The sequence below is a fragment of the Phocoena sinus genome, chromosome 18 (assembly GCF_008692025.1).
Source record: "Phocoena sinus isolate mPhoSin1 chromosome 18, mPhoSin1.pri, whole genome shotgun sequence".
NCBI lineage: Eukaryota > Metazoa > Chordata > Mammalia > Artiodactyla > Phocoenidae > Phocoena > Phocoena sinus.
This window is the reverse complement of record NC_045780.1, coordinates 8,193,506-8,213,078: the sequence shown is the minus strand read 5'-3', so window position 1 is coordinate 8,213,078 and position 19,573 is coordinate 8,193,506. Positions and strand designations below refer to the sequence as shown.

At 39.4% G+C, this 19,573-nt stretch overlaps 1 protein-coding gene across 1 annotated transcript in view; it reads right to left on the bottom strand.

The window, feature by feature from the left end:
- RXFP2 (relaxin family peptide receptor 2) overlaps window positions 1-18,047 on the bottom strand; it is a 61,506-nt gene extending 43,459 nt beyond the window's left edge. The window contains 2 exon segments of the mRNA XM_032611354.1: window positions 1,591-1,737; window positions 17,973-18,047. Coding sequence (XP_032467245.1) covers window positions 1,591-1,737; window positions 17,973-18,015 — 190 coding nt within the window. The 5' untranslated portion in view covers window positions 18,016-18,047.
- Window positions 18,048-19,573: the final 1,526 nt, after the last annotated feature.

Genomic DNA, 19,573 nt, shown 5'->3' with positions numbered 1-19,573 from the left:
TGATGCCTTTACATGAACTATTTAATTTGCGTTCCTAACACCCTCATGAGGTAGCTAACATGCACGGTCTAAGATTTCCACTGAAGAGGAAAGGCCAAGAATTTGAGTGGCTTGCCATTGGCATCCGGAGAGCTGCCCCATCACGAGCACTGATTGTACTCTACTGTTCCAGGATCTGGCGACACTAAAACAAATGAGAACTCTCCTCAAGGAGTTTATGTCTAGTGAGAGAAGTACAGTGTGAAGACAAGGCAGTCCTTAGTACAGTCGTCCGGGTATACCAAGGGTGCTATGGCAACAGAGAGAAAGGGTGCTTGCCCTAGACCTGGGGTGGAGCTTCAGGGTGGGGAGGCATGGCTGGGAAAGCCAAGCTTCTCAGGGGAGGAGGGGACACCTAAACTGCACCCTACAGGCTGAGCAGGAGTGATTCACAGGTGGTGAAGGCAGCGGTGCTGGGGCAGGAGAGCAGATTCTACTGGCATTGCACACCGGCATTCCTGGACTTTGCCATCGCCTCTGATTGCTAGCTGGGCAGTGCCAAGGAGTGGCAGTTCTGTGTGGTATAAATCACACAGGATTCATTCAGATTCAGGAGACCTGGGTTCTAGCGTATACTCTGTGACTAACTAGACATGTCAACCTCTCTTGGCTTCAGTTTCTTCGAGAGAAAAATACACGGGTTAGATTAGATGACATGTACAGTCCTGATATACAGACCTAAAATGGCCTATAAGACCTTTCGTGATCTGACCCCTGTAACCTCTTCTTTATCCTTGTTCACTCCGCCCAAGCCAATCCAGCTTTTCCTTCCCACAAACACATTGTCTTGTTTCATTCAGCCTCAGGGCCTTTGCATTTGCTGTCTCCTTTGCCTGGAACTTTGCCAGAATATTTCATGGTTTCTTTCTTCTTTTCATTTCATTCTCAATTCAAATGTCATCATCTCAGAGAGGGTTTTTCTGGCTATATCTTTAAAGTAGCCTTTCCCCCAACTCACTTTCTATCCCATTATCCTGTTCTATAGACTTCATGGCACTTATCGCTCTCTGAAATTATTTAATTTGTTTACGTACAAGTTTACTGTCCTGCTTCTTCACATGGTCCCTGTGAACTGCATAAGGGCAGGCTTATGAGGCTCCCTTGAGCCTGCTGAGTCCTGGTGACTTGGAGAGCTCACAAGGGGCACTGGATATAGGTCTACTGAATAACTTAATTCTCTAGGCAGGCCCATTTGCACTTTAAGGATATTCCTGAAGCTGAACCAAATTACCAAGCCATAGGGAAGTGGTCACAGTAAGCCATTTAAAATTAACATATGGGTATCCAAGTAGAACTTTAAATAATTTTATTTTTTCATCAAATACAACTTTTTGTAATACTGTACTTCTGATTTAAGCAACCTCAATATATGAAAATTCTGGTAATTATCACAAATCCATCGGGAAGCAATTAGTTGTGTCCCAATAGCATTCCCTATAGAGTACCAAATCCCCTTTTCCCCTTTTTCATCACCATTAGCATCTGATCCACCCACAGTTTTGGGCGGTTCACAAGGGGTGGCGTCCGTATGGAGTTGAGCCCAGGACTCACCACAGTTCTCCTCATCAGCTCCGTTCCCGCAGTCGTCCACGCCGTCACAGTGAAAAGCACGGGGTAAGCACTGGGTCAGGTTCCCACAGGGAAAGTACCCTTTTGGGCACAAAGGAGTGATTGTACTTCCTTCGGTCAGTGCAAAATCTATGAGAAAGAGGGGACAGAAGTCTTACGTAATGAGAAGAACTTGTTAACGTGGCCAAGCTCTTTTTGTGTTATTCCATTTAATTTTCACAAAATGCTATGAGTTGAGTTTGTCTGGTGTTATTCTTGGTGTACAGTTTCTCTGAAAAAAATATAATGTTATAGTTTTAATTATAACATTTAAAATAATCACAATCATACCAAACACCAGCTATACCAAGAGTGGAATCAAGGCTCATTTTGAATTTGCTTCAGGAAGGCAACGGTAAACAAACCAAAGCAATTGTCCTACTTTTGTATGAAATTAAAGACCTGTTTAATTTTGGTTTCCACTCCTGGAAATCAAAAGGTAAAACTATGAGCTAACAGGACCAAATAGGTGTATTTATTTATCTATTAATCCTTTATAAGGAAGATTTGAGGTGACATAATGAAAATACACATGCAAAAGGAGAGTTTAGGTGTGCATGACAGTGAAATCCAGAACCGCATTGGAACAAGGAGAGATAATACTGAGTAATAACATCTAACACTCACTGGGCTTATCGTGTGCCAGGTAGTTTGCGCAGTGGTTAATCTCAGTTATTCCTTCAACAAGTCTATGTGTGGGTGATAGTATCCTTCCTATTTCAGGGTTAGGGAAGTAGAATGCAAAATCACACAGGTAGATTTGATCATCCCTCTGACCCCAGAGGCCCATTTTTAACCATCTTGCTAGGGGTAATCAGGAACCTGCACTTCAAGGAGCATAAGTCCTCTATGAGGGTGAATTTAAAAGTCTTCTTGTGCTGGGAATGTAAGAGAAGATGAATGAGAGTTGAACAACTGCTGGGTTGAATGAGAAAGCACAGGAAGGAAATATAATTAACATTTACAAAGTTACTATAACTGTGGATAGGATGACCAAAGGAATTCCAGAATTTTAGATGCAAGAGACACTCTTTTAATTTTGAAAGAGTACTTTCCAGAAAATAAACAGATGTGTTTTTTTCGTAAATACTTTAGTAAAAATTTACAAGTCATGTTATTTTTTTTTTTAAAGGGAGTATGGGTTGGACAGAAATAGGCGAGGGAGATTAAGAGGTACAAACTCCCAGCTGCAAAATGAATGAGTCAAGGGTATAAAATGTGAGTGTGGGGGTGGGGGGAAAGGAGTGCAAGATGAAACTTCACAGAAACAGATTTAAGGAGAATGCAGACTTAGAGTAGTGCAGTAGTCTACTCATCCTAATTGAAGGGAACAAGGGCTGTTGGCAAAGTTTTCCTAACCACACCACTGAAGGTTGGCGTCATGGCCAGGAATTTTCTTGGGCTGGGGGTACGGGGCTTTTTAATACTGCAGAGAACTAGAGAACCAACCTTCGTGGAGCATCTTCTACTGTGTGCTGGGTGTTTCCTAATTATTTCACGTAATCCTAACAACAACTTTGTGTTGTTGGTATTATTATCTCCAAGTAAAGATGAGGAATGAAGGCTGAGAATATGAAGGCACTTCTACTCTGGTTCTTGGGAAAACACCCTGGCGAGGTCTGGGCGCTCCAAGCAAATGCTGCCTTGCATGGAGGTGTTCTCCCACCAGACGGATCACCAGGCTCTCCTAAAGTCGGTGAAGGCTGCTGGCCTTCCTTGTGCTACAGGCACTAAAGCTATGTCTGAGTTACGGTGCATTGTCAAGCTTTTAGTGATATTGTTAGAGAGGATGAGTAGATTATTTGAGTTTTTGAGCTTTAGTCCTTTAGTCATGGTGACCCTCAAGACCCAGCAAACACATAAAAGAGCAGCATCTGGCCCTTTCCTGGGCACAGGCAGATGAAGCAGTGTCCATCCTCCCATGGAAGCTGCTGCTGCTGCATCCACTAGGCCTGCCCTGAGTGGCGAGTGTGGCCCTCAGATTCTTTTCTACCCACTGGATTTTTGTTTTTACAAAAGCAAGAACCATTTTCTCTGCTTCTGCTGCAGTGGTCGATGAATGATTTAGTATGAGCAACTGGGCATAAGACCAGTCAGGTCTGACTATTTTAGGAAAACTCTCTGCTGTGTGGCTCTGGGGTTTGGCTTGTTAAGCCTATTCACACAGGGAGAGGGATGCTGAGTCACAGATTTTAAAATCTCTTAACTTCTTTCTTATAACGATTTCTACAGAGGGCAGATTTATAAAAACTAGCTGTCCTCCTGTGTTTGGAACATGAATAAGGGTCAATATTTCTTAGTGTAGCAGCTTTAGAATTGTTTAAAATAGTAACTCAAGTTAGAAATGTTTGGTATCACATCACAGTCTGGCAGACAAACTCACACACACATACACACACACAGAAAGCAAAATTTCTTGAAATATTACTTACCTTTTACTACAGTGGATGAACTCTGATCATTGCTATTCTATCTTATTCAGTTGAAAAGGCATCAAAAGGTTGATCTCACGGGCCACTAATGGCACGGGACCCACTATTTTAAAATATTCATTAGTAATGAAGTCCTCTGGAGACCATCAGACCCAGATTATAACCCTCTCTGCCACTCCCAAGCTGTGTGACTCCGAGCAAGCTGCTTAACCTCTTTAAACTTTAGTTTTCTCATATTTAAAATAGGGGTAATGATAATATCCCAGGAACCAGACAAGTTAGTGCTTGTGAGGTGCTGAAGAGTGCTTGGTCCCCGGTAGACCCTTGGTTAACGTTGGCATACAGGCAATTTCAATGCAAAGTGAAAAATTAGGACTTTAATGGAAGGTTGCCGTGCCTTAGAATTGCACGATCTTTTTATATGACTTCTATGAAAGAAATAATAGGACTATAGTAAAGTTTCTCCAACTTCTTCATGTTATTCTATTTTAAAAGCCATGTGACATATATGCTTTCTATTTTAAGCAGCCTCAAATCTCTTTTGAAAGCTGAAGGGGGGTTGTAAATGATTAAGCAACAAAAATGTCCTTACAACTTCCTAATAATATTTTTTATCGATCTAGAAGAGGTGATTAAGCATTTGATTAAAGACAATTTTGAAACAGAAAACTGAGGCTGTGTGAGATATTTTGAAGGTGGAATATTGTCTTCCGTGACAGGGTTTTATCATGAAGATATCCTTGAATTCTCCGAGGGTTGGACTCAACTGAATGTGCATCCTCACAGATGCAGACTCATTCCGAGGGAGACAAACAATCAAGTGTCACAGACAAGAAGGATCAAGATTATTTCCTTTTCCCTGGGGAAAAAATGGGTTTCACCTAGCAAGTATGGGTGAAGAAAGGGGAGGAGAAAGACTGACCATGTACAAACGGCACCTACCAACTGTATTTCTCAAAATTCTACATTTTCACCCCAGAATGGAACATTCCTGAAAACGACTCAAGGTATAAATTTCGTGTGGAAGGAAAATAAATAAATAGAATCTATTCCCTACCTACCCCTTGCCTTCTGTATCCTAAATCCCAGTTGTCTAACCTAGTGCCTCATACTTACTTGGTGCTCAATAAAATTTTTTTAATGAACAAATGAATTAATGGGTGATTTAGGAATAAAAGAACAGTTGAAGGAATAGCCCCTTTAAAAATGCAGAATTGCCATAGGTGCAGGGTAATGGTTTTATTTTGATGAGAAAGTATTTTTTTAGTCTTCAAGGTATTTATCGTTCGGTTATTATACAATTTAGAAAATGATTAAGAATCCCTGCTGGGCTTCCCCGGTGGCACAGTGGTTGGGAGTCCGCCTGCCGATGCAGGGGACACGGGTTTGTGCCCCGGTCCGGGAAGATCCCACATGCCGCGGAGCAGCTGGGCCCGTGAGCCATGGCCGCTGGGCCTGCGCGTCCGGAGCCTGTGCTCCGCAACGGGAGAGGCCACAGCAGTGAGAGGCTCGCGTACCGCAAAAAAAAAAAAAAAAGAATCGTTGCTGTATTTGGCACATACTGAAAAAGAATCAATACCCATCTGTAGACAGCATATTATGCTGTCTATTCCTCCTGCCATCTGTGGAAGTGGAGATAGTTTTACTGAAACTCGGGGATTATAAAAACGGAGGATGCCTACATACAAGCTGTGTCAGTAGTTTCTGCAGCAGTTTCTATGGGACCTGTGTCAAACACACAGCTGAGAGGAGGTTTGAACATATGAAAGAACGTTTCTCCATAATGGTCTTTCTCGTCTCTCTTCTGGTCAATGTTCTGGACATATCTGTGCAAAGGGATTCTAAAATGACTCCTTGATAGCTTTTGGAAACCAACTGACTGCTACCTAAGGACATACTTTGTTGCCCAGAAACCCCTTCCTTGTTGGGAAACTACTGGTGAGAATGATCTTATAGGTGCTCAGTTTGAGAATCGACGGAGGTGATCAAGACCCTCTCTGCTTTCTCTGATTCTCTGCCAATGCTTGTCCTGCATGAAGCTGAAGCAAGCCTTTATCGTCTCAGCCTAGTTTTCTGGCTGAGACTCTCTCCACAGCCCCGCCAGGGATGAAGGTCCCACCACCCCCAGGGAGCCCAGAGGAACCTGGCCAGTGAGAACATTTCCCAGCGTGCACTGCTCCTAGTGGAGTTTAATCCAGTTCGGATGCAGGGGAGCCTCTGCCATTTACTCTAAAGAGCCAGTTACTGCAGCACAGGAAGAAACATTCATTTAACATCTAGGAAATTTTAGCTGAGTGCGTACTACGTGCTACCTCAACAAGGCAGACAACGTCCATTCCCACCTGGAGCTCAGGTGGCAGGATCTCCAAGAGGAGCAGCGTGCTACTCAGTGAAGCAAAGGTGAACCAGTTCATTCACTGAGTCCACCTACTGGACGCCCCCCTCCTTCTGGGAAGAGTCTGAACGCCACTAAAACCTCACCTTTCTAGGGCACCAAATTTATTATTTGTTTGAAGGAAACTAGTAAAGTCTGCTTTAAAAAGTGGTTATGTTGAAGGGCTTCCCTGATGGTGCAGTGGTTGAGTCTGCCTGCTGATGCAGCGGACACAGGTTCGTGCCCCGGTCTGGGAAGATCCCACGTGCCGCAGAGCGGCTGGGCCCGTGAGCCATGGCCGCTGAGCCTGCGCGTCCAGAGCCTGTGCTCCGCAACGGGAAAAGTGGTTATGTTAAGGTGAGTGGAGAGAAATTACCCTCTTGGTGGTTGTTTTTTGAAGTTAGAAATCTTGTCCCTTAATGCTACTGTTCAGTCCTCCCAGCTTTGACAATATTGTGTGGCCATATCAGTCAGTATGTGTAGAATTCAGATCTAGTTGCATGCACACATTCACCCCAACTTCTTCCCATTTCAAAGATTCCTACCTTAACTGAGTTTCTCTAAGCCCCTATTTTCTGTAGTGTTCTTCTGAGACAAACCCACCACCTCTGACTGGTGAATGACCTTCGGGATCCTACTCACAGATTTTCTGCAGAAACCATCACCCCATCTCCCTCTTCAGACTATTGCCCAATGTTTGGACAGATTTGGGGAAATGATGCTTAACTATGTGGGACAGAGTATAGCTTCAATACGTGTTGATTTAAATAGGAGAAAACCAGAATTTTAAATTGCCAACATCATGCTCACCAGGGATGGATTTCCATCCTATGTCCCCCTTGGCTGGGTGCTTTTATGTGGGTCACAAACTGAACACCATGGTTCTTGGTGGGGTCTAAGGTATACGCAGGCACAAGAAGGATTTCTCTTCCCCAAACATCTCTTCTACTGACCAGTAAACTGCTGAAGCTTCATTTTAAGGGATGCATTCTTTTAGGTTCATATCTTGTTTTTTAGTATTTAAATTCTTATCTTGTTCTGCATGAGTTTGAGAGACTGGCTTCTTCCTAAAATCTGCCTGTGTACAATGAACTCAGAGAACGAACACTGTGGCGGATCAAGGGAAGAAGAACATGGAAAGGGTGATTATGAAAGAGACAGGGTGACACCTGACAGAAACTGGGCAAGGGAAATGTGCAGAGGAGAGAAGATGATAGCTTTTTCCCTTCATGGCTGTCTCTTCCAATTCCTCTCTGAGTGGCTGACTGCTCTGTCTCTAGGGACTTTCACCGGCTGTTCTTCTTGGTGGTAATTCTCTCAAATTCTAGTCAAATCAACTTACATATTTACCTGTATCCTAGGCTGCTGCATATGACTGGGCAGGATGTACCTCGCACAAGTACGGGGCACGTTCACACAGCTGCTAGTGTTGAGCTGTGTAGAAGCCACACAGTACAAGGCTGAGGCCCTGGATGCTTCTTTTATGATGCACAAAGGTTGATGGGCTCCCTTCCTGCCCATGGGAAAGCCTCGCATCTGTGTTCTATATTCCACTCCATCTCCTCTTCTCAGAATCTCTCTCCATTATCTCCTTTCTCTCCTGTATTTCCAATATTCCTGTCTTTCCACTGGTTTTTCTGTTCACACTAATCTTATTCAATCATCTCCCATCTTCAAAACAAACAAATCAATCAACCAACTAACCAGTCAAGCAAGCAAGCAACTAACCAACCAACTAACCAACCCAAATCCTATTCTAGTCACACTGGAACTGAGACACCCTTCTCTCTTCAAAGTTAAATTTCTCAGAAAGATCATACTAGCCACTGTTTCCACTTCCTTGCCACCCTTTCTTCAGTTCACAGCATTCAGTCTTGGCCTTGCTGCTCCACTGAAATCCTTCCCACTGGAATCACTAATGTCCTCTTCGTTACTAACACCAGACATATTTTATAGTCTTCATTTTACCTAGTTCTCTGCAGCATGTGACACGGCCAACCACAGTCACCCAGTTGAAACCTTTTCTCCCTTGGCTTTGTGATGTCTCACTGTCCTGGTCTACTTCCTTCTTCTCCACACTCTCTAATGGCCCTGTCTCTATTCCCACCCATCTCCTTAATGCATTGGCTCTTTTTTTCTTTGTCAATATCCTGAATGTCACTGATATGCATTGGGTCAGAATCAAATCAATTAGAGAATTTAGAGGGACCTGCAAAGAGTTTCTAGTATTTTAGTTTGTCAAACAAGAACATTAAAAAAACTTAAATTACCACCATTATAATAATGATTATAAGAAAAACGGTATTTTATTGCTAAAAATTTGAGAGAATATATGCACAGAATAAAAGACAATCCTTTGAAAGGAATACATTTAGCTTTACAAAAAAGCGAACTTATTTTTGCTCACGGACTGGTGAAACTTTCATTCCTGACAGCAGTGGCCTGGAACACAGTGTCTGGAACTATGTGTGAGAAAACCAAATCTGGCAATGTTGACCAGAATTCTTCAGGGCAGTTAGCCCTCTGTTCTATAACTCACAAATAGTTTCTCCCAGTTTGTCACTTGTCTTTAACTTTGCTTACAACAGAGGCTCCAGAGAGGAAAGATCTGATCCTGACTTTAAAATAACTATGCAAACTAAAAATAGAAAACATTCTATTTTTAGAATATTCTATATAAAATATTTAAATATTCTATAATAAAAGCCCCTAGCATATAATATACTTAATGGTAACTTTCTGAAGACGTTTAGTTTGAGGTTGGGATCAGGGCAGTGATGTCCATCATTACTACATCTTTTCAAGGCTGTCGTGGAGGACTTAGCAAATGTAGTGACGCAAGGCAAACAAATCAATCATATACAAGTTGCGAAAAATAAAACTGTCATTATTCATGAATGATATGAGTGTGAACATAAAAAATCCAAAATAATAAATTATTAGTGTTAGAGAGTTTGTCAAGGTTTCTGTAAAATCAATTTAATTTCTATATATCATCTACAAACAATTAGAAAGTGAAATGTTTAAAAAATACTTTTACTATAGCATCAACTGTGTCATATTTAGGAATACATCGAACAAAAGCCTGCAAGACATTTATGTAAAGTATATAAAATTACTGATAGACATTAAAGACCTAAATAAATGGAGTTAGTGCTCTCAAACTGGGGAATCCCCTGGGGGTCCAATGGTAAAGAATCCGCCTTCCAATGCAGGGGACGCGGGTTTGATCCCTGGTCGGGGAACTAAGATCCCACATGCCGCCGGGGCAACTAAGCCCGCGTGCCACAACTACTGAGCTCGCGTGCCTCAATGAGACAGCTGTGTGCCGCAAACTACAGAGCCTATGTGCCCTGGAGCCCACGTGCTACGACTAGAGAGAAAATCTGCACGCCACAACTAGAGAGAAGCCCAAGTGCCACAACAAAGATCCCACGTGCTGCAACTAAGACCCGACACGGCCAAAAAAATAAAGAAAATAAATAAAAAATAAGTAAATATTTTTAAAAACAGCTTTATATATATATAATTGAAAAGCTGACATTAAAAAGAAAAAGACCTAAATAAATGGAGTTAATTCTTTTCTCAAATTGACCTATGGGTTCACAGCAATTCCAATAAGAATCCAGGAGTGTACATGTATATGTATGTGTGCGTAGAAACGGAGAAGCTGTTTCTCCAAGGCATATGGTGATGATAAAGGACAGGAGGAGCTAGCTGTGTCTTGAAGAAGGAACACAAGGTGAGAGAACTGTTTACCTGTATATCAGGACTTACGATAATGATACAATACTTCAGAAAGTTCAGAAAAATACAGATACACACAGACATTTGATTTAGGACCAAGTGGCACTGCAGAGCAGTACTGGGGGTTAGTCACCTCTAAGTAGATTATGGATCTAAAGATTAAAGGTGAAACAACAGAGTTTCTGGAAGATAATATAGGAGAAAAGATTTATCACTTTAGGGTAGGATTTTAAGGGAAATAAAAAACAAAACAAAAAATGAAAGCATTAATCATAAAAGATAGCTAAATTAGACTATATAAAAATTCAGAACTTCTGTTAACCCCAAAATAAAAATAAAACAAAGTCACCATTAAGAATATGTAGAGGCTGGGCTTCCCTGGTGGCGCAATGGTTGAGAGTCCGCCTGCTGATGCAGGGGACATGGGTTCGTGCCCCGGTCCGGGAAGATCCCACATGCCGCAGAGCTGCTCGGCCCATGAGCCATGGCTGCTGAGCCTGCGCGTCCGGAGCCTGTGCTCCGCAACGGGAGAGGCCACAACCGTGAGAGGACCACGTACCGCAAAAAAAAAAAAAAAAAAAGAAATGCATGCACATGTGCACCAAGAGACTCAGACAGACAGCAATATTCACAGAGACATTACTTATAATAGCCCCAAACTGGAAACAATACAAACGTCCTTGAAAAAAATAAGGTGGATAAAAATTGTGGTATATTTATCAATGGTATACTATATAGTATTGAAAATGAACAAAAAGTCATTCAAAGTGATTTCAGATCAAGCATAGCCAGTGAGCAGTTCTCCTTTACTTTTTTTTTTTTTAACATCTTTATTGGAGTATAATTGCTTTACAATGGTGTGCTAGTTTCTGCTTTATAATAAAGTGAATCAGCTATACATATACATATATCCCCATATCTCCTCCCTCTTGTATCTCCCTCCCACCCTCCCTACCTCACTCCTCTACGTGGACACAAAGCACCGAGCTGATCTCCCTGTGCTATGTGGCTGCTTCCCACTAGCTATCTATTTTACATTTGGTAATGTATATATGTCCATGCCACTCTCTCACTTCATCCCAGCATACCCTTCCCACTCCCTGTGTCCTCAAGTCCATTCTCTACATCTGTGTCTTTATTCCTGTCCTGCCCCTAGGTTCATCAGAACCATTTTTTTTTTTTTAGATTCCATATATATGTGTTAGCATACAGTATTTGTTTTTCTCTTTCTGACTTACTTCACTCTATGACAGACTCTAGGTCCATCCACCTCATTACAAATGACTCAATTTCGTTTCTTTTTATGGCTGAGTAATATTCCATTGTATATATGTGCCACATCTTCTTTATCCATTCATCTGTTGATGGACACTTAGGTTGCTTCCGTGTCCTGGCTATTGTAAATAGAGCTGCAATGAACATTGTGGCACATGACTCTTTTTGAATTATGGTTTTCTCAGCATATATACCCAGTAGTGGGATTGCTGAGTCGTATGGTAGTTCTATTTTTAGTTTTTTAAGGAACCTCCATCCTGTTCTCCATAGTGGCTGTATCAATTTACATTCCCACCAGCAGTGCAAGAGGGTTCCCTTTTCTCCACACCCTCTCCAGCATTTACCGTCTGTAGATTTTTTGATGATGGCCATTCTGACTGGTGTGAGGTGATACCTCATTGTAGTTTTGATTTGCATTTCTCTAATGATTAGTGATGTTGAGCATCCTTTCATGTGTTTGTTGGCAATCTGTATCTCTTCTTTGGAGAAATGTCTATTTAGGTCTTCTGCCCATTTTTGGATTGGGTTGTTTGTTTTTTTGATATTGAGCTGCATGAGCTGCTTGTAAATTTTGGAGATTAATCCTTTGTCAGTTGCTTCATTTGCAAATATTTTCCCCCATTCTGAGGGTTGTCTGTTGGTCTCGTTTATGGTTTCCTTTGCTGTGCAAAAGCTTTTAAGTTTCATTAGGTCCCATTTGTTTGTTTTTGTTTTTATTTCCATTTCTCTAGCAGGTGGGTCAAAAAGGATCTTGCTGTGATTTATGTCATAAAGGGTTCTACCTATGTTTTCCTCTAAGAGTTTTATAGTGTCTGGCCTTACATTTAGGTCTTTAATCCATTTTGAGTTTATTTTTGTGTATGGTGTTAGGTAGTGTTCTAATTTCATTCTTTTACATGTAGCTGTCCAGTTTTCCCAGCACCACTTACTGAAGAGGCTGTCTTTTCTCCATTGTATATTCTTGCCTCCTTTGTCAAAAACAAGGTGACCATATGTGCATGGGTTTATCTCTGGGCTTTCTATCCTGTTCCATTGATTTATATTTCTGTTTTTGTGCCAGTACCATATTGTCTTGATTATGGTAGCTTTGTAATATAGTTTGAAGTCTGGGAGTCTGATTCCTCCAGCTCCGTTTTTCTTTCTCAAGATTGCTTTGGCTATTCGGGGTCTTTTGTGTTTCCATACAAATTGTGAAATTTTTTGTTCTAGTTCTGTGAAAAATGCTAGTGGTAGTTTGATAGGGATTGCATTGAATCTGTAGATTGCTTTGGGTAGTAGTCATTTTCACAATGTTGATTCTTCCAATCCAAGAACACGCTATATCTCTCCATCTGTTTGTATCATCTTTAATTTCTTGTGTACTCAGCAAAACCATTGTGTCGTTGGTTTGCTAATTTTTATTTCTTAAGGAGGGAGTGGTAATTAGCAACAAGACTACTTTATAGCTAAACTTGTGTATTAATTATACTTTTTTGAATTTTACTGTCTACTGAGTCAGTATATTGATCATTAGATCAGCTATTCCCTTGCTGAATACTTAATTTGTCCTTATAACCCCCAAAATTGAAAAAAGAAGACTTTTCAGGTAGTATTAACATGTCAAATAATCCAAGTGAATCCAATTAACAATCCTGGTACGCACAAAGAGTATAACAAGGAATTAGCATCCCTTACAGAAAAAAAAGCCTACTCATATTTTGATGTGCTAAGTGCAATTACCAGTGTTTCCAGAGGTGTGACCTATGGGGCAGATTCATCACACCACCTAGAATGCTTCTTAAATGTACAGAGTCCCACACCCCACCCTAGACTTATCAGATCTATGGGGGGACTAGAGTCCTAGAATCTATTTCTTTACCATTATCACAAGTGATTCTTAGCAATTCAATAATTGCACCTATGTTTGGCTATGGCTGAGAGGTTCTCTGGTATGCTGAAGGTCAAAGGCTTCAGAGGATCAGGGCTGTGGCTTGAACACAGGTTGGCTCACCCCTAAATCTAGCATCCTTGCCACTCTGCTGCCTCTCCTATCCTAACCCCTTCATGATTTCAAACCTCTGGTGTGTATGCCCTTTCATGTCCAGTCTCTGATTAAGCAAAATCTGAAGAATTAAAAACTACCTTCTTTTCTGAGCTTTGGGTCAAAGATGATCTATTGTGAGCAAATCCTAAATATGCTTCCCACAACATTTACTTTTCCAAAGATAGAGAAGACTGTTACTATGTTTTTTCACTGAAATACTCAGTTTATTGAAGAGAGAATCTCCACAGAACGTGAACAGAGAAAAAGCTGCTGTTGTGAGAGGAGCTAAGCCCACTTGGTTGACAGGAGCCTAGATTGGATGAGCAGTTAGATCTGACTCCCATGCCTGTTTGAGAAATTGGCTGAATGCAGCCTGACCGGCAGAGGCTGGGCCCTACATGAAGCTACCTGCTGGGACAGAGCCCCTAACAATGCATGGGGGATGAAATGCCTCTGCTGATCACCTGAGGTTGTGATTTGAATATTGCCCCTTGCCCATGGCCAGTAGGGAAAGCAGTGGTGCTATCTCTGCAAACTGAGCATGAGATTTGGAACTGGATCACCCACAAGGTAAAATCCCTGAGATACTCATAAACTATGGCTCAGAACTGAACACTCCAGTGGACTCTGTTGAGGCAATTCGGAGACCACTCATAGGGAGACATGTGCAGGAGAAAAATCCCTCCAACTTCATGAAAATATCCAGGCCTCCAAAAAAGAAAGAATTCATACCTGGGGAACTGGGAGATAACATTATCTTCCCCTTATCAAACATATCCTATTAACACAGAACTTCCCTGGGCAAAAAAAAAGTGATATACCACTGATGAGAACAATATTTATTGCAACCTTAGTTTTTTTCTATACACACACAACATCTAGAATTACAGGGATGAAGAATTGATGCATGTGAACAAAGCACTTAAAAATGTTTCCTCTAATTCCACTATGATTTCTTTTTAATTAATTAATTAATTTTTGGCTGCATTGGATCTTCATTGCTGTGCATGTGCTTTTTCTAGTTGTGGCGAGCAGGGGCCACCCCTCGTTGCAGTGCACGGGCTTCTTATTGCAGTGGCTTCTCCCATTGCGGAGCATGGGCTCTAGGTGCACAGGGTTCAGTAGTTGTGGTGCGTGGGCTCAGTACTTGTGGCACACGGGCTCTAGAGCGTAGGCTCAGGAGTTGTGCCTCACGGGCTTAGTTGCTCTGTGGCATGTGGGCTCTTCCCCAAACAGGGCTCGAACACGTGTCCTCCGCACTGGCAGGCGGACTCTCAACACTGCGCCACCAGGGAAGCCCTCCACTATGATTTCTTACATAAACCAAGCACATTCATCTTGCCTGATGAAGGGTAAGTTACATTTTTACCAAACAAGGAAACCAAGCTGTTTTGGGTTCTCAAACATATATATACTCCTAAAAAGTCTGTGCATTTATCATCATATAACTATGTATACAAAAACTATTCTTAGTTAATTGAATTTTATTCAAGCCACAATTTCTTAGGACGAATGTGCCATTTTTCAACGTCAGCTTATTTGAAGCAACATCCCCATTTTCGTCTTTAAAATTCAGGTGACAGCCAATTTTGTCACTTCAAGTGAGAGTCCTTAAAAATCTTTTATTGCATCTGGTCACATTCATTCACAGTAAGATGAACAAATGAATAAACATCTGTTGTGAGGTGTATTTAGTTAGTGCCTTTAGAGATAACTTATCTCAAATGGCCTTAACTTCTGGGTTTCTGATATTTTTCCTCTTCCCTCACAGCAGGCTCCATTCAGCCCTGAAGCAAGTGAGTTTCTTTTTCATTAGTGGTGCTGCTCTGGCCTCTCAGTATGACTGTCCTGCAATATAATTGATTTTCACAGCTATCGGCAGCATGGATATAATTGTGTGAAATTAAAATTTAGTTCAAAAACGTTTTCTTAAGTCACAGCATCCAAGTCGAACTGACATTACTGAGAAAGGACCAAGATGCGATTTGAACTAGTCCATTAGGGGGCAGTCAAATACTGTTCACATCCAAATGCTGCTCTAGCCCTGCTTTTGATGACTACCTTTTTCAAGGTTAGCAAATTATTTGAATAAGTAGCAACTGGTAGTTATCCAGTAGCATTCTCAATACTTCATGCTTTCAGTTTCCCATATAAGCCCATGTTTTTTGGTTTGCAATATTGTTCATAATTAGTCCATAAAAAACTTTTTTTTGGAGGGAGTTTGAAGCTGGTTAACAAGGATACCCAGTGAATAAATGGATGATAAAATACATGGAAAAAGTGATAATAAGACATGTTATCTTTACTTATCAATTAATGTCTATAGCTTAAGATGGTTGCATCATTTATCCATTAGGCATGCAAGGGTGATCATGGCCAGAAGAGAAAAGACAATCATATAATTGTTAACTTTTCCCTCTGTTTACATCTGGTCTAAGAATCTATCACAAATATTCATTTAAATTTAAAAAGCAATTTTTACTCTTACATAATTCTAAATGACTTTTCTTTGTTTATGATAAAGAGCCTTACTGCTTTAACTGTATAATTTTAACTGCTTTAACTAATTTAATTTTATTGTGAAAAAGAAAAAAATTTTGTTAATATATATAGCAAATTATTATTTTTATAAGTAGGAATAAGATATCAAAGCATTGGTTAACATATCTAACTTTGAAAATAAATGATTTTAAATATAAATTATCAATTGAAAATAATATAAAATTAGAAAGTAAAAATTTCCAGGGAATTACAATCAAATATCAGATTGATACTATGGATTTTAAATATGACATTTACTTAGAAATAAAAAAAAATCATGTTTAAAATTTCTTTCCTTCTTTTTTTTTTTTTTTGCCGTACGCGGGCCTCTCACTCTTGTGGCCTCTCCCGTTGCGGCGCACAGGCTCCGGACATGCAGGCTCAGCGGCCATGGCTCGGCCATGGCTCACGGGCCCAGCCGCTCCGCGGCATGTGGGATCTTCCCACCAGGGAAGCCCTCTTTTCTTCTTTTTTTTAAAGAACACCATTACTTTGTGGTAAATCTTGAAACATTATTTTAGTAATAGATATTTTTTTTCTCATAAAGATTTTGTTTTTCTAAGGCAAATCAATTAGATGCATTACCATAAGCAAAAGTAGTTAAAACTGGTTAACTATAGTTACAGTCTTGTACATCAAAGAATTTTTTAAGGGCATAGATAACCTCTATGAAATGTGTTGAATCCAAGAACCTACTTTGTAACTGTCTATCCTTAAAAATCATAAAGAAGTGAATATTATAAATGTGCATAGGGCACTAACTTCTGAGGGAAGAAGACCTTATATCAAGAGTAGACTGCTTTCTACAACTGTATTACCTGCAAAATGAGTTCATAGATTGTTTCTCCTTAGATAACACTTAAGTTTTCATGTAAGAAAGATTAAAATATAAGACAAAAATCATGTTACATGTATTAAAATATTTTAAAATAATTTGCAACAAAGTTTTAGTATTTCAAATTCAAACAAATTTAAATATTAAAAAATCTTTTATCTGTTAGAAGTTCTTAAATCACTGCTCATAAATACTGCATTTTATTTCAATATTTAAAATATTCAGCTGACTTCATTTAATAAAATTAAACATTTTAAAAACCTAAAATGAATTTCTCAGAAAAGAAAAATAATTTTGAATTCTAACTTTAGTCTCAGAGGTTTATCAAAAGTCTTTAAGCAAGACTATGAATTTAAATACATTTTAAAATAATAATAATAAACCCAACATGCCTTGGGTATGATGAATAGATTATTTACAAGTGGACACGCTCATAACAAAACAAGTCTATATTTTTCTTTAAAACCAGGGGAAGATTAAATTTTATTTTATTTTTTCAGCTTTACAATAAAAATACTGCCAACTTGAAAATGAGCAGTTTGGCTAAAATGAAAAGTTTAAAAATAAAAAACAGAAAATAGAATTATCTGAATAGGTAACTTTTGTCCATTTTTAATTATTTTATTTTACATAGGTTTGCTCTTAGGGAGAGATACTGATTTTTAGATTTGCCTTCGGCTTTGCAGTTCCCAGTTTAACTGTATTAACAATGAAACATAGCAACTAACAATTATATAAAATTTATGAACAGATTTCAACAGGTTGAAATTTCATAAGGCAAAATTTTAAGTTATTAATTGTCATACATTTTTTCAAATACTAAAAAAAGTTTCTTCATTATAACTGATTTCTTCAACATTGTTTTTTAAAGCTAATCTTATTACAATTTTAACAACATTTAAAGGCAGGTTTCCATGAAAAATTTGTTGCATCTAGAAATTGCTAGGATGGGACTATAGGCAACTAGTGATAATGACAATGCAAACTGGATGTCTATCAAACATTGCAATGAGTGTATTAAAAATATGATAGAACCAAGTAGAAGTATTCTGTTCTTTTGGAATTGCACTCATTCAAGCAAGAAAGCAGTAACCTTACCTTTGACATCCATCAGAACGATGAAATGAAGTAGAAGGAACATTGCAATCAATCTGCGGCTGAAGAGACGCTTAATACCAGAAAAATAACAACGGGTTCACAGCAATTGAGTTATTAGATGTATGCTCCTTAACCTCAGAAGGAGTTCTGATATAGTAACTTCAGTGCCTCCCCCGTGTCTGAGCATGCTCAACAGCTAGAACTTTACTGGCACGAGAGGAGACGGTCTTTGTCACTGTGCAGCCTATCTTTTTCATACTTTCCTTTTTGGTTTCATTTTATTTTAAATCTACAGTTGTATTCTGGGTCATTAATTTATTATAGTATGCACAGAGAGACATATATAAGACTCTGGTATTATTAGATAAGAAACATTTTTTAAAATCACTCTAAAAATATGTTCCCCTTAGAGCATGTAGTACAATTTGCTCTTAATTTAAATCCAAACATATACAGAAATTCTCAAATAGAAAGGGATATAGATTTACACTGAAAAGGTGACGAAACTTTTTGCAAGCGTATTTTTCATGCAATAAAAAAGTGACAAAAAAACTACTCACTGGCAAATACGTGAAGAACTCCTACTTCCATTCAAATGCACTTAAATGCTTTCAAATGACATACAGAAAGTAATAACTAAAATATACGGCCCTATGTTTAATAGTTACTTATTGTAAGACATTCACACAATTTTTTTTTTTTTTTTTTTTTTTGTGGTACGCAAGCCTCTCACTGTTGTGGCCTCTCCTGTTGCAGAGCACAGGCTCCGGACGCACAGGCTCAGCGGCCATGGCTCACGGGCCCAGCTGCTCAGCGGCATGTGGGATCTTCCCGGACCGGGGCACGAACCCGTGTCCCCTGCATCGGCAGGTGGACTCTCAACCACTGCGCCACCAGGGAAGTCCTCACACAATATTTTAAACTTCATTTACTTCCTCTATAATCATATTCTTTTTTAAAATGGATAATTTTATTCTTGCTTTCAATCCCATGTTGCATACCTATTAGAAAATATTAATTATAATTCAGTTCTCACATCCTGAAAGCAGCTTTTAAAACAGCATAGTTAGTGCAAGTTAAAGTATAGAAAGGGACTTTGGTTGTAGGATTCAGTTGATCCTAGTGTAATGATAAAGAGTCTACAAAAGGACATTGTAGAATTTTGTTGTCTATGAAATTCTGAGAAATGTCTATGTAGACATATGAAACATTTTGTAGTTCTGATTTGGGCATAGGATTTTGTAAGGGAATGATACAGGTTCTCTTATATGTTTTTATTAATCATAACAACACTGAAAAACTATCCTGTGACAAATGGCTATTGTCATCACAAATCATAAGAGATGGGGTTTTCATTGCTCTTTCTTTCATTCCAGCCTTTGATAGAATAAGGATTCAAAGGGAATTTCAAATAGAAAATATTTTATTTATCACATAATGTAGTTAGTTCTTTTCGCTTTTAAGAAGTGAGCTAAATTCCCTAAGACTTTTTCCAGATACATTTAGATGTGTTCTCATCTTATTTTTCAAACCAAAAGAGAAAGCAACAAAGAAAATAAAGGAAAAACAATGAAAAGAAGTATTTCAAGGTTTTTTCTTAT